The sequence below is a fragment of the Poecile atricapillus genome, chromosome 6 (genome assembly GCF_030490865.1).
Source record: "Poecile atricapillus isolate bPoeAtr1 chromosome 6, bPoeAtr1.hap1, whole genome shotgun sequence".
Classification (NCBI taxonomy): Eukaryota; Metazoa; Chordata; class Aves; order Passeriformes; family Paridae; genus Poecile; species Poecile atricapillus.
In genome coordinates, this window is record NC_081254.1 from 20,898,135 (window position 1) to 20,914,100 (window position 15,966).

General features: G+C 44.4%; 1 protein-coding gene across 1 annotated transcript; it reads right to left on the bottom strand.

The window, feature by feature from the left end:
• Positions 1–8,279: 8,279 nt before the first annotated feature.
• On the bottom strand, positions 8,280–12,936 carry LOC131580334 (bone morphogenetic protein 2-like). The gene is made up of 5 exons (XM_058841397.1): positions 12,483–12,936; positions 12,236–12,375; positions 11,381–11,497; positions 10,158–10,359; positions 8,280–8,722 (listed from the first exon to the last, which is right to left on the bottom strand). The coding sequence occupies exons 1-5, from the start codon at positions 12,934–12,936 to the stop codon at positions 8,280–8,282; spliced, it is 1,356 nt and encodes a 451-aa protein (XP_058697380.1).
• Between the last annotated feature and the right edge of the window lie 3,030 nt (positions 12,937–15,966).

A 15,966-nucleotide genomic window follows, 5' to 3' on the forward strand; every position in this document is an offset into this window, starting at 1 on the left:
TCTATGTTTCGTCTAGACTGCTGATTTTATTTTGGAACAATTGCTTCTCCGGCAGACTACACAAATTTAATATTTTATAAAGATTGTAATGTTCTGTGCAGGAAGGGCGAGCAAATCTACACAGGCTCTCTTAGATCTGATGGGAGTTTAAAGACAGCACATTCATACCAGAGCAAAGGAGATGGATACAGGCAATACAGGTGCAGAAATAGTGATTTTGAAGAGATGATGTCTTTGGAAAGTTGATTCTGTACATATGATCTCATTAAATAAACACTAATAAGCCTAAGAAATATCACCTGCTCTTTTACATTAGGCATAGATGTAGAAATTCCCTTAATGTATATTCAAGCTGAAGTTATGTTCCCATCCTGTGAAGCATTATTTCAGCAAAGCAAGGCAAAAATTAATTTTACTTGAGATACAAATTGATTTGATCTGATCCTATCCTATCCATTCACTTACAATTTTAGTGTAGTAGTAACAGATGTAGAAGGCTGTCTTCACGTTTTTCATATATGTTTACATGTCTACACACACACAGGAATACTTTGGTTTGACAGCAGATATTTGTTCACCATCCAGGCAAGTCTCTGAGCAGTAAAGTATACTACTAATTGAGATGGCTTTTACATCACCATGCAAGATCAAAGACCAATGCTCTGAATCTGACTGCACTCGATTAAATAGCAGCACAAGCTTAAGGTCAAGCAACCTTAGAAAGAAGGCCATAACCCAGAGGTGTTGCCTGGATCTCCCCTGGACGTCTCTCCCTCTTGAGCTTTAATAAAATGCACACAGGTCTGGTACTGTAGGATCCCTTTGCACAGAGACAGATGTGCCTTTTCCTTTTTCTCTGACGTCGGGAAGAGATGAGCAAGATAGTGTTTTATCATAAGAACCCCTAATAAAATAATAATAACTTCATTATTGCGCTCTCAGGCCTTGCTCTTGTCAGGGGGCTGCATTGCTGTTTTGGCTCCAAGACTCACTTTCCCCAGCAGTTTGAAGCCTGCAAGTTCAGCGTATTACAGGAGGGGGAGAAGGCGGAATGGAGCACGGGGAAGCACTCCAAGTCGCTGCTTTTTAAATAGAAGAAGAACCCTGAGCCGGTCGAGACTCAACTTTCTCCCAAGGACCAGCAGCTGCAAAACAAGGAGATAACTAAGCAATATATAATCCCCCACCCCTCGCCATCTCGGTGTCTGTTTAATTTTAATGCTCGAAACGCGGGGCTGACATAATTAAAAGTTAACGCTGGGGAGTCCTGGGTGCTGCTCTCGGGCGGACGGAGCCCCGGGGCGGCTGCGCTTCAGCACCACGGAGAGCGCCCGCAGCTCCGCGCCCGACCCTGCACCGAGCTTCGGACCCGCTCCGAGCCCGGCCCCGCTCCGAGCTCCGGCCCCGCTCCGCTCCCGGCCCCGCTCTGAGCCCGGCCCCGCTCCGAGCTCGGCCCCGCTCCGAGCTCCGGCCCCGCACCGAGCCCCGCTCCGCACCCGGCCCCGCTCCGAGCCCGGCCCCGCTCCGAGCCCGGCCCCGCTCCGCACCCGGCCCCGCTCCGAGCCCGGCCCCGCTCCGAGCTCCGGCCCCGCTCCGCACCCGGCCCCGCTCCGAGCCCGGCCCCGCTCCGAGCTCCGGCCCCGCTCCGCACCCGGCCCCGCTCCGAGCCCGGCCCCGCTCCGCACCCGGCCCCGCTCCGAGCCCCGGCCCTGCTCCGCACCCGGCCCCGCTCCGCTCCGCTCCACCCGTCCCTCCCCCGGGAAAGGCTGCCGGCAGAGCTGCATCCCTCCGTGTCCCCCTGCTGCAGACGCTTTCCTGCGAATCTGGGACCACACTGGAAAAAATATGCAGTAAGTTGTTTGGGATCATGTCTAGTATCTCTCTGGTAGTTCTTCTGATCCAGCTACCAAAGGCAAGCACTAAAAACAAGAATGAAATAACATACAGTTATTATACACATATAATACACAATATTTCGGGAAAAAAATTACGTTTTTATGTAAAGTCCCTAAAGCCTCCGTCATGAACTTAATTTTATTCCTATTATTATTACTGTTGTTATTACTGTGACTATTGTGACATTAATATTAGTTACTAGAGCTGCAAGAAAAAGTCCAAATAAGTATAATTCTGGATAGACACTTTGCTGATAGTGTCTGTCTTAGAGCAGAACTGTTCCTGTGCTACACACCTCTTATCTTCCACCCATGAAACTAAAACCTAGGGCTGAACTGCTGAGCAAAATCACTGAATGGATGTTTTCCTTGGAAGCACTGAGCTTTGAGAGGATCATTCGTAAAACTCAAGGAACAGCTCAGTTTGATGAAATGGCTCTCTTGCCTTTCCATGTCCAAATGCTTCCTTTCCCGTGATTCTCAACACCTGACCACAGAAAAAGGCTAGCAGCTAAAAGGTTATTTTACCCTAATTCATGTGCAGTAAAATGTATTTTGCAATTAACCAAATTTGCCGATTTGTCCCGCTTGGACACTCTTATAATTTATAATGTAAAAGTGTTCTTTCTTTATCTAAAGACCAAGGTGACTGCTTTTAATTTTCTGTAACCTCTTTACACTTGATGTTCACCAGACTCATAATGTTAATTGGCTTCATATACGGATCATCAGTTTAATGAAGGAATAAATCCTATGTTGCTTTATGTCCCTCTGTTTTAACAATGATTGCTTTAATGAAGAATGTGACGTGTTTGAAATCAAAGCTGCAGGAGACATTAGAGGGTTTTTTGTTTTTTGTTTTTTTTATGATGACTGAAATGCTTATTCAAAGCTAAAACCATGAGGTTTTCATATTCCAAAAGCTTTTCTTGAAATAATTTTCCATGGAAAATACTGACCCATTCGTCACCAGAGAACTCCTTCTTTGCAATTATGGGCAGAGACTGAGAATAGCACAGTCCTGTAACATAAACACCCCAATTAGGTTATGAAATTATCTCTAAGCTGATTTTATATCACTGCAGTTTTCATTCGGGGTTTAAGTAAAACTCCCAGTGAGTTATAAGTAGTTAAGTCTGCCTAAATAAAGAGTATTTTTGGTAAACTAGTAAGTCTCTTTGTCAACTTACTGTATTTGCACTGCTCATGGGTAGATGAAGAAATTTACAGGGGAGAAAGAATTGACAGCTCATACACAAAAGCTCCAGATTGCTGTAGTCTATGTCTCCCCATGGGAATTTTAGGATTTCAGAAGCAAGGGTAAAATGTAATGAAACATGGGCTTGTAGAGGTAAGGTGACTGCAGATCAGAGCATCAATTAGGTCAAGCTGGAAAGCAGCAATTAGACCCAACTGCATGTGCTGGTTACAGTAGCTACAACAGGTTTAAAATGTACAAAGCAAATGCATTCTGGTAATTGAACTTTTATGTTCCTGGTCCCATTTATAATGAAAGTAAGACTTCCTTCTCTCTCTTCCCTCTGCCTTTAATGGAGACTTCATATACTGGTATGCATATACTGATATATATTTTCTTCTCATTTGACAGCTGTTGTTGATAGAAATTACACGACCCTTAGATAAAGGAACGTGCAACATCAGAGAGGAAAGTCTTCTAATCAGAGCCTGGGAAAGGGCTAAGCAACAAATTGAATAGGATAGAAATTTCATGACATGGTAAAAGAAGTGCATGAGACAGAAAGGGATATTATCTTAAATTACCTACCACTGAGAAGTCATTCAGTATGCCAGGCCTGATCCTATGATCTCTTGTCTTATGTCCCTGCAAGTGTTACACTTATTCAATCCAGGCAGGACAATCTTCATGTAGATACACACAGACCTTCATCACTGTCCTCCATATAGCTTTCTTAGACACAGTGTGCATGTTTCCTTTCAGAGCTGGCCTTTGAGCACCCAATGAACAGCCCATAAATAACTCTTGCCTCCCTCTCAGTGGAAAACAAGCAGGTACCTTGTGACATCTCTAGTGGCACACAAGATAAGTCTGTGTGCCTTCCTCCGTATTCACTGCTCTCTGCCAGGAGCTGTGCCTTTTCCAAACCTGTGCTGAAATGGTATGTCAATTGACTCAGAGCACAGGAGGGCTCTATGCCAGGATGAGGCAAAACAACACTGTTTTTCAGGAGGATTGTCTGGGTTTTTAGTAAAGATGTCATACAAAGGTGCTTCTTCCTGGATAAAACAAGTCTTCCAACCATGAAATACGAATCAAGATTTCCAAGGGAAGGTCTTTCAGTCTATGGGTTTTGAGGACACAGTTGCTTGGCCACAAACACTGGCTCAGCACATTCAGCAGAAAATTTAACAGAGATGAAGAGTTGATTACAATGTGGATCACAGTAGAAAGTCTATACAGACTTTTAAATACACACATCAGTTTTGTGCTGCCTGACAATTCCATGTAACCTGATAGTTAACCAAGCAAGGTTTCTGTGAGCAGAACTGAATCAGTGTACTGGGGTTTATGCCATAATGTCGCTTTGTGTCACAAGGCCTAAATTTACAGCACCACCAAATCACGGGTTCAGTTAAAGTTTAGTCACTTCTCAGTATCAGATCATTTTCTCAGGGAAAATCTGAAGCTTTTGTTTTCCACAATAAGGCAGGCCATGATCTAGCTCTGAATAAGGGAAGTTAGTATATGTGTGAATATAAAGCTGCATACATCCTGTGACAACAGAAAGTTAGCAGTCCCCCTTATTCTGTGAATGGCTTCTAACAATAAGCCCAATAGGAAGAAATAAAACATTTTATTAGCTGCTTTAATGCACAATTATCTCATTCACCAAAGGTAAGGAAAATTCGCACCTACTAACTACTCTCCTTGCAGGTGAGCTGCACTCCAGGCCAGGAGAGAAGTGGCTTAGGTGTGACATACTTTTGCACAAAGCCATTGAAATGCACCCTGTGGATGTGACAATCTTCTCGAATTAGCCTGAGCACACCATCTGCAGTTCTGGGTAAATTGCACCATCCTTTGGGACGAGCCAGGAGTGAAGCTGCCTCTGAACATGAATGCATATGCAGGTGTACATAAGAATGAACCCACATGTATACAGGCATTTGCATATGCAGTCTGAAAGGGACTGGTGATAGTCTGGAGGGTTTGGTATCTGTGGGTAAGCCTTGGAATTTACCATAGGCACCCAGACACTCCTCTTTCCCGGAGAAAAGCTCCAGGACTATGAATAAATACTATCCTCCATGGGTCTTTCAAATAATTGCCCCATTTCCTACACGAAGAACAGGAACTGTAGTAACTACCCTTGGCAGTCTGGAAGAAACACCGAGCATTCCTAGAAGATTGCCTCATACCAAACAGCATTTTCAAGCCTGCAGTGTGGATAGAAGAGGGCTTACAGCACTGCTGTGATCCAGCTTCCTCAGGGCAGGCACAGAAGTTTTCTCTTCCTCCCCAGCCCACTCCCCCTCACCACCTACCCCTGCCACCCAAAAAAAAGAAACCACCTCAGATCAATTTCCCCAAGCCCATCCTTTCTGCTTTGCTGTTCCAGGACACCCCCAGCACATCCTTTCTCCTGATTCAGTGCCAAGCAGCACCTTCGTGTCATCTATACCTTGTGAAAGGAGCATCCCAGAAATCCCTTAAACATTTCTACAAACAGAAGACCACTCTTGTGACCCTTGGCTCTCTCCTACAGCATACTCAGACCCCACTGCCGTGTTGTCAGGACAAGGCTTAGTGCTCTCCCCACCTAAAAGAGCAGAGTGTGACTGCACATACCCCACATGCCTGGACCACTTTAGTTCCAAACTTGGACACCAAATGCTTTGTCATGGGGCTCAGCGTAACCCTTTAGCTTTACCATGAGTAGGATTTTCTTCTTATTTTGGAATTTTTACGTGTTTCAGTTAATGAATAAGAAAGAAATTCACCTTTATTCTAAAGCAAAACAAAAAAAAGGCAACAAAAAGAAAGAGCCTACTTGTGCTTAATTGTTATCCTAATTACAAGTTGTGGTGTAGTGTAAATTTTTCCCTTGGCATTATTATGAACCTCATTTCCTTACAAAGTCCAGGATAAACAATTCCAATATATTTTGTTTTAATTATCACGGTTTAATGGGGCATAATAAGACTAAGTTGAGTGGTGCAGAAAAAAAAATAATTTAATGTGTGCAAAACTACCTAGTGCTCCTAGCTTGCCTGTGCATATTTCACCTATTGTAGGGCAGCACTATGTTAGCTAATATTCGGTTTGCCCATCATTTATTTATTAATCATACTTGCTTTTCAGTAGAAAATTTTCTTTTCTTTTTTTCCTGGCATCTGAAACAAGAACACATTAAGATATTCTAGAAAAACAATGAGCAGTTCTCTGGGTTGAACAGTGAAGGATGAAGCTGATACATAGCTGAAGGTGCTGGAAGCATTTGTCATGCATGGACAGAAGATGAGATATGCTGGACACAGAACCTGCCTCTGCCAATCCACTCCAAATGCTGCCAGTAAAAACTTCTGGCTTCAGTTCTTAGGGCTTCCACCAAAAGAAGCAGAGATAAAACATCAGCTGAAGTCACCATTCAGAAACAACCTTGACCAAACTCCCTGTAGATGCATTTTGCCACTCCCAAGGTGTGGTTCCTACAGAGTTAAAACACTGCAGGTACTTCTGCAGTGAAAAGGGAAAAGTGCTAAAGAGCAGCTTGGGAAATTAAACACTAAAAGGAGACCCTTTATGGCCCTCTATGGCTTCCCAAGATTCGTTTGGCAACGACACTGAATCTCACAGCTGGGTGTGGCTGATGCAGCAGTAAGAACCACCCTGCTACCAGATTTACATTCCACTTTACCAGGGCAACTGTATACCAAGATCAAAATGCTTTCACTCGAGGAATAGCTACTGGATCCTCCCTGAAGGGAAACATGTCTGTTCTCCTTATCTGCCACACTCCTTGACACAGAGGACTTGATACAGCACCCATTGAAGCCATTGGGAATGTCCTCTCTTCTGGAAAATTATTTGATTCATGACTCTAGGAAAGAGGTTCAAATACAATACAAACCATACCAATGTTACATTACATTTATTTAAAAATTAGCATTTTATAGTACAGATTAATTTAATACACCCCAAGTGTCAGGGTTTTAAATAAAATAAATTTATTATAGACATCAGTATTTACAGAAAGACATTACATACTTTTTTCCTTTTTTAAAGTCTTGCAGCAAAAAAAATCTCCATGAAGATTCTGCCCACAGGAGATGCCACATTCTGTGAGAAGGTTAATGGAGACAAGAAACCTAACCAGGCTTAAGATACAGCTCAATGAATTGACTGAGGAATGGCAGTGGGCTGGTTACCTGCATGAAACTGTAGCAAGACTGAAAGACCTCAAGGGGCCTCACCCAAGCTTATGTCCTCCTATTCTTCAAGAAAGGGAGGGGAATCAGCAAGTACATTCCACCAAACTCTCCTCGGACATTGGACCAGACCATTATCTAGCATATTCTCATGGACCTCCAAAGCATCATGATTTTCTTTCTTGCTAAACCACGAGGATTCTGACCCAAGCTTAGGATCCCACAGTACAGCAAATACACAACGGCAGTCTCTGGTGCCACACACCCTAAACAGCCATTAGAGAGACAGGAACTGGCCGCACCATACAGAGTTTCAGCCCTGAGATAGGAGCCAAGTATACTGATTCCCAGACAAATACTGACCTCTGGGCTCCTTCAGACTGGCTAGCAAGTCCCATGGGGATTATGAAGAGGTCTCTGCATTTGGTAGAGCTCAGGGGAAGAAGTCCATTTCCTGGTAATGCATGATTTTCAAGTGGTAGAGACCTCTGAAATTAGCTCTGTGCAAACACCCTGAAAGCTCAAAGCAGGACTGAACATCCCCACTGGATCATGCAGCCAAAACTGACTAAGGCTGTGCTACTAAAACACCTGCATCACATCCTGGATTGAGGCAGGATGCCATGCCTGTTAAATTACTGGAAATTCTGAGCCTTGGTACACAGAACAAGACCTTAATTTGAACTGTCACCTTAATGTGTTTCACTTCCTTCACATAGCAAGTTCCTGATTTTAATAGTTTCCTTGGTGTACAGGCACTCAAAGAGCTCTCCATGGAGGTCTTGAAATCTGCAGCTCTTCACAAACCAGACACCTTTCTACACAGTCATGGTGAGAGGAGAAAGATTTGAAACACAGACCAGTTTCTGTCTCTCCTACCCTGTAAAATGATATGCCATCTCCTTTGGTATCTTTGGTGGCAAATGGGGAACTGAATCCAGGCGCATACCAAATGCAGAAAAAAAAAATATCTTGCTAATGACAACCACACCTTGTTGCCACCATGTCTTTATAATTTTTAAGGACGACATTCTGTTTGTCATCAAAGTAGAGAAGATTGAGGGACTTCAATTCATCTGGCACACAGCAGGGCATGCTGACATCTTGAGACAGTTTCAGTGTATAAACAATGGACTGAACTGTAGCATGGTTTGTTGCATTTAGACTTTCCCCCAAAGGGAAGATGCAGGATCCTCTGCAATGAAATGCATTGTATCCACTTGGGTAAATAATCCATCCTGACCAGCCAATAGCATGGAAGTCTACGTAGAGCTCCCTTTGGTGACATGCTGTTAACGGGCTTTTGGCAGCATCGGCTAAGGCAGCTCGGGGTTTCCTGCTCATGCTGGCACTGCTGCTTTGGATGGCATCAGTGTCATGAGAAACATGTGAGGCATCAGATTTGGCAGGGTTTGTTTCTGATTCTGAAAGGAAGCTGTATGTCAATATTTCACAAACAAAGTTCATTTACTAAGTACACTGTTCAGCATGAAGGTCTAGTAAATAAATCTACATCAAAGTCTTCAGAGCAGATTTTAAAACGGCACCTAACCTATGAATGTACCAGAAGGGGCATGTATTCAATTGCCATTTCAGCCATACTTCCAAATCTGTCAAATCTTGTGTTTCACTTTTTGTTCTGGAAAATCCCCAGTTCAGCAGAAATAGAAAAGAAAAATGCAATGATCTATCAAATATTCTGTGAACGCCACAGTCCCTCTTAAGGGCTGAATCTGGTCAGAAAGGTATTAACTGTCCTCTGCAACACACATTATTCTAGGCAGTGCTAACAGAGGGTGGAGATCACAGCCTTTTTCTCTCCAGTATTCTCCCAGGAACTCTACCCAAACACTTGCAAAGCAGGATGTGCAGTAACCTGGTAATCTGTAAAGTAGCATTGTAAAAAATAAGTTTTTCAAATTTTTCATCCTAAAAAAGCCACCACCAGGTTTGCAGAGCACTGCTAAAGAATGAAGCATACTGACAATAGAATGCTTTCTTAAAGTACCTTCTTAGAATCCATGCACACACTTAGATCCATGTACACAGCCTGAAACTTGCTGATATATAGAACAATCTGTGTGGTCACTGACAGATGGACAGGCCTAGAGTTTCTTTGTTAAGAAATTTCTCATCCTGACACAGTATCCCGTGTAGAGCTTGATGCTCATTAAACTGGATCTAGGCTTTCACTATTAATTTTTAACTTTGCATTTATCAGGCCCTAAAATCTAGCCTTAGCTGATTTTACACCAAGGCCAGTGGGAGAAGACACTGTTTTGTATTTTAAGGCACGAGGGCGTTGTCTTGGATGAAAGCAGCCTTTAGTCACAATGCTAATTAGTCACAGAAGTTAAATAGGTGCTTAAAAACCAAGCAAAGGACAGAGAACTACAAATTGCTTATTTAACAACCTCTTTCACTCTTAAAATCACACTTAATGATTTCGCACTTACAGATATTTTACCAGAATTTTGACAAAGTATTCCAGGTCACTGAGTTTTTTTCAGTCTAAACCTACACACAATTTTCAAGCAAATTTAACCACCACAAAAATAATGTAAGTAGTACTTAAAAAATAGAACTCCCACTCCTTTACAAACTAAATAAACCAGATTCCCTTTAGAACTAATGAATATTTCTGGCACACACAGTTTTTGTGAGGGGAGGGACAACTTAGGCATGATGCCGGTGACCTACTAACAAGGACTATCAAATCCAATTTTGATTGCTGACAAAGCACAGCTTCAAACTGGTTTAATACTGAAGCAAATAACTGAGGTTAGGTCTACATGAGGTAGCAGGAGGTAACAGAAGATGAACAGGCAATTCATATTCTAAAAGTGCACTTACTTGTAGCAGAGCGTACAAAGCTGTGAGACCTCTGTTTGTTACTGTTTGTGAAGAGGACAAGGAGAGCATTTCTACTCTCCTGCAAAGTGCTTTGGCTCTTGGCAAATGTAACCACGTCGTCTTTCATTCCATTGCTGGAAACATGTGTCGTAGTTATCCAAAAGCCATGGTTGGAGCTGCTGTTTCCAACCCACTTGGAAACCTGGTGAAGACAGGGAAAAGAAAAAATAGTTTCAATATTCTAATTACAGTATTATGATTAAACAACGTTTATATTAGGAAAAGAGAATAGGCAACAAGTTATGAGAGCATAAGGACATATATTATAACAGAAGTGAGATAACTGTATAGCTGAGACTCTACTGAGTTTAATATTTAAACCAGTAATTCAACACTTAAAAATGCAAAATAGCATATACATCCCCAAAGCTAATTTACAGAAAGATAATCAATTTCAGAGAATTTACCAGTGAACACTTGAGTGTAGAAGTTAATATTAAAATAAACTTTCTCTGACTTTCAGCAGAAATTTATTTTTCAAAGCAATCTCAACACAGTAATATGAACTCTTCAGACTTTTCATACCATTAAGACTTATGTAAATCTAAAAACCTTGTCATCTGAAGAAATTCACAATCAAGCAAATTTACTTATCTAATTGTTCTAATTACACACTGATCGATTAGGCCAGGGCATTGTCTAGCAGGAATATTATGACTTAAGATGGAACTCAACCAATCATCCAAACTGTTCAGTCTGATCATAAAGCTTAGGCAATGAAAAACTCTGTCCCAGAGTACAGCTTAAAACCACGTGTGCGTTCTTTTGCTACAGAAAGTCATTCACCTACTGTTACAATTTATGGGTATCTTCAAAACAAATCTTGAAGATTACAAATACAGAAGATTATGGGGGAAGTACAAACACAGACGTCTATCGGGAACTTGAATGACAGGCAATCCAACCATGACAAATTCCGGAAACACAATGCTAGGTTTGGGTTACTCAATTCTCACCCTGTTTGTGCTCCTAGCACCTCATAAACACTTCTTTAATTCAGGTAGCACCAGGTGTACTTTTAAGGGTAGAAAGAAAGCTTCTTCTTCTACTGCTGTCCTTCTGTTTGAATTGACCTCAAAACCCAGTGTAATGTCAATGCTGGAGTTATCAGGTGTCACCTTAAAAGTTTGAGAAATAAAATTAAGTCGGACTTTTCTGCTTACTGTCTGTGTGACATTGAAGACTTCCCAGCCTTCCGCGTAGAGGGACAATAACCTTGATGCAATGAGATGTTTTTTCTGCGGCTTATTTTCACTCTCCAAGAGCTCATACACTTCTACCTAAAAAACAGCAATAAAAAAGAAAAACATTAAGAAATTATTTTGATTGTTCTTACAGCAAAATGGGAGGATGAAAATTATGCATGCTTCTGCTGCATCACAGCTGTAAAACTGTACTGTCATTCTAAAAGAGGTAAAAAGTAGATTTTGGACCGTTTAACAGAAAAACAGTTATCACTACATACATGTACTTCTAGATAAGTTCAGAGGCAGGATGCTAGACTGTAGATACTATAGAAAAATATCCTGATCATCTCTATCCTGTTTTGAACATCCGATACCATAAAAGTCTTCTGTTCATCCACATATTTGTCTTCAGGTCTGCAAAAAGTCCAATCCTGCCCTTTGCCAGAGGAATAGATACACTCAATTTCCTTACCAGCCCTGTTTTCCCATTAATCCCTGGCTGCTTTTACTATTCTTTGGAGCAGCTCCAGAAGATAAATTTCAACTCGAATTTCGAAATATCTCAAATCCCAGAAAAGTACAGTTTGATTTGGGATAGGGCTGACATTGGTATCTTTAGGGAAAGCTCACTGCCATAGCACAAAGGTCAGTGAAAAGCCAAAGTCAAAACTTTGCATTACTTCTCTGCATGCTGAAGGAAAAGAAAAAGTGAGGATGACAAAAGAAAAATAACAATAAAGCAGGTTTGTGTGGTACGTAGTCGCACGCCTTATGTTTCAGTATTAGTAACAAAGATAGCAGAATTAAGTGTTTAACTATTTCCCCACTTACTTTGCAGAAGTGTTGCACGTCGGACCTTCTGGACCGATGCGTCCTCTTAAGCTTGAAGACCCTGAACTCGGCTTTCAGCATCTGCTCGCCCTTCTCCATCGCGCTGATGTCGAAGTAGAAGTGGCGGTGGTCCACATGAACTGGAAAAGACCCTTCTTTAGGAACAAGGCCAGACCCCGCCGGGCCCGCACCCGCCCGCCCGCCGCGGGGATTCACCGCGGGCTCGGCCCCGCCGCCCCAGGCCCACCTCGGTCCTCGAAGCTGCGCACCACGTCCCCCTGCAGCAGCCCCGGGGCGCGGGTGATGCCGTTGGCGTCGGCCACCTTGTTGAAGAGATCCACCATGAACTGGGGCGGCTTCCTGCGGGGCAGCACGTCGGGAGGCAGCTCCTCGATGTCGAAGACCTCCCGCAGGCGCTGCAAGGCCGCCGCCAGCACCTCGTCCCGCGGGTCGGGCCGTAGGGGCAGGGCGTTCGCAGCCCGCAGGCTCAGCAGCCCGGCCAGGCACAGCCACAGGCACGGCGGGCGGGTCGCCATGGACCGCGGCCGTGACCGCGCTGCGTGAGGGGGCAGCGGCCCTTCGGCGGGCCCGGCCCGGCCCCGCTGGGCGCGGCCAGGCGAGTGCGCGGAGCGCCGGTCACAGCGTGCGGCCCTGAGGGCCAAAGGCCCCGGGCAGGGGAGACCGCGCCGCGCTCGGGCCATCAGCGGCGCTCAAAGACTCAATGGGGCATCACCGTGCGCTCGTCGGCATCACAGCGACCGCCGGGCCCGCTCGGGGGCTCGGGATGCCGGGGGAAGGGCCAGGTGTCAGCGAAGAACACAGCACCTGAGAAACCTTTGCATCGACCGTCTTTTTTTTCAGCCGAAAAAGGCTGTGATTTGGAGATTACTGAGCCCAGGTGATGTCTCCTGTCGTTGCCGCAGCAATGAAAAGTATACTGGGACCCGGGCGTGAGCTTCTGTACTCCCCTGCCTCCGGAATGCCCGGGATCCCCGGTACCTTGCCGTCTCTCAGCCTGAGGAATGGCCGGGATTCCCGGTACCTTGCCGTCTCTCAGCCTGAGGAATGGCCGGGATCCCCGGTACCTTGCCGTCTCTCAGCCTGAGGAATGGCCGGGATTCCCGGTACCTTGCCGTCTCTCAGCCCGAGGAATCGCCGCTGGAGTGGCCCCGGTGCCGCGGGCTTGGCCGGGCTGCAGGACGGAGGCTGCAGCTCCCCAGGCTGAAGCTCCGGCCCTACGGCTGCCCAGGGAGAGGAGGCTTTAAGAACAGAGTCGGGAGTTCTGCTAGTGCAGTGCAGCAAGAACAGCCAGGCTTCGAAGTGTTCAGGGATGGGGCAGGAATACACATTCTGACGAGCTCTTTTAAGGCTTAACTATTTCCCAGAGTCAGCCAGCTTTCAGTATTTTGCCTTTTCCCCCCACCCATTGGTTGATGAAGGGGATTCCACATCCCCCACCCCTAGAGAAATACTAAAACAGAAAACCAACCCAGACGAACCCATCCCAGCCCTAAGGATCCTGCATAGTCGTCCTTTTCAAGGCAGTCTGGCAACTTACAGAGGAGCAAATAGATCTTCCTGATGGTTTGTGCAGCAGTGCCTGTTCTGCTTGTGCCACACTGTGCTGTGCTCTCTTTCCAGGCAGGAAAGTATTGGGAGGTATTTTGTGGGGCAGATAAAAATGTCTACTGGCTCCTCTACTTAGCCACACGACGTTAGACAGGAGTACTTGCATTGAGCAACCAGGTGGACCTATTAGAGAATAAGGTGGGGACAAAGAGGCCACAGTTCCACAGTGTCCCAAATTTTTGCCCCATGAAGTGCAAAAGGAAGTGGAGGAAAATGAGAAGCAATGATGGGTTAATCAGAGCAGTGTAAAGAGCACTGTTGCTGCACATAAAGCTTCAGCCAACTTCTATCCTCAAAATTCTCTGGTTGTCTTCTAAGGGTTGCAGGTACCTCGGCTCATGCTGAACAACAGTGCTGGATAAAATAGTACCCATTCAGCTACCTGCCTGAGAGCTTGAAAAGAGACTAGTAAGATAGGCGAAATCATCACTAGAATGTTTTTTAGTCAATCTAAAAAGCTTTGCTTCCACTCCACTGCTCCTCCACATGCTTATCCTCACAAACTCTACCCTGCCCTTGGGTCTCTTCATTTACTCCCAGTATCCTCCCTAGGCATATACCTTCATTTTTACTCTCATGGTGCTGCTTCCAGACATTAATGTCTGGGAACACATAGCTAGGGTTCCCAAAGAACCTTAACTCTGCCCCAGAGGCAAAGATTTATGAAAAAAATCCTCTCTGTTTAATATAAGCTGGGACCACAAACAACGAAATGCCTCTATCGTAGTGCAACTGCAGAAATTTCAGCCTACAGTTAGCCAAACGTAACCCACTGAGTGCTGTGTTCTTTTATTTTCATATTTCTGATTAGGCAAACAACATAATGAAAGCTTCTCTCCCTATTCTTTTCTAAGACTGCATGACTCACCACTTATGTAAGCCTGATGCAGGAGTTGGTCATAGCTCCTCTGATGATTCTAAGTCCTGGTTTGCAATTAGTGCAAGGCTTCAACCTCCCTGTTCTGTACAATAAAAATAGGTTCTCTCAACTTACGTGTTGTGAGCAGCGTGGCTTTGGGAGCCCAGGAAAAGCTGGGAATCTGTAGGGAGCTATGATAGATAACTTAAAATTTTAGGCAGATTCTCTTGAGTTTGGCATTGGCATTGCTTTCCCTTCTCTCTCAAATGACTGGAAAAACAGCTTGTTGGGTCTGAGGAGTTCACAACCATCTCACCTTCAGGTACAGCGTATGGGTAAGAATGGGAGCATTTATTATATGGCCTGCCACATCATCTTTGATGCCATTGTGGTGCATATAGAATAGCAATATTGAAAAAGCATGGTTATTGCATGGTATCATTTGTGGGCAGAGTAAACTTGGGAATAAATTCTGAAATTGTGCATTTCAGAACTTGATAAAGTTTGGACTGAAGGGCAAGTCCAACCCTGCTGTTCAGAAAGGAAGAGCTCAGGTCAGAACACACCCTCCCTTCTCTCATTTGTGTCACATTAGCATGAACAGTAAGAGCCAGTGGGTAGAGCAGGCTGGAAGCTGCTTCCTTCTTCACACAGCTGCCTGACACTTCCTGTTTTTTGTGCTGGTTGTGTAGTTCCTAATTTAATGACTTTCAACACGTCTGTTCTGGGGAAGATTACTTTTCTGCTCTGTGAATGAAACAGTGATGCTCTGCAGTCTTCCCTTTTCAGGCAGGGAGCAAGAACATGAGGAGTTTCACCAAGTTCCATAGCAGCGTAGGTTGACTTAGAAAAACTAAGTGGAATGGCCCTTGCATGAAAGATGTCAGACTCCTCTTTACTTTTACTGGTAGGAGAGGTAGCAAAACCATGGCCACCAGAACAGGCTAAGAAATACTAAGGAAAGCTTCATCTAAGTCTCAGCTGAAGGCACAGGACTGTACCACATCAGCAATGCTGTGTGAACGAGGAGCGGTGACATCACCCCAGAGCCTAGAATAGCAATCCCGTGAGGGCTGGGTAGATGGAGAGAGCCACTGAGTTAGTAAGCATTTAGTAAATTCAGCATTTAGCCTGAATGTTGGAACATGGACATCATAAATGGCCCTAAGTAGCAGAGTGTTTTTACCATGTATATAAATATATAAATACCTCTCCCACAGGAGATAAACTCCCAAGTGCAGAC

Excerpts from the sequence above, each read along its gene's own strand:
- LOC131580334 (XM_058841397.1), bottom strand. The coding sequence starts at position 12,936 with ATGGCCCGAGCGCGGCGCGGTCTCCCCTGCCCGGGGCCTTTGGCCCTC. Across the intron at positions 11,498-12,235 it reads ACGTGCAACACTTCTGCAAA|GTAGAAGTGTATGAGCTCTT; the intron begins GTAAGTGGGGAA and ends GCTGTTTTTTAG. Across the intron at positions 8,723-10,157 it reads CTTTGTACGCTCTGCTACAA|AAACAAACCCTGCCAAATCT; the intron begins GTAAGTGCACTT and ends TTTCAGAATCAG.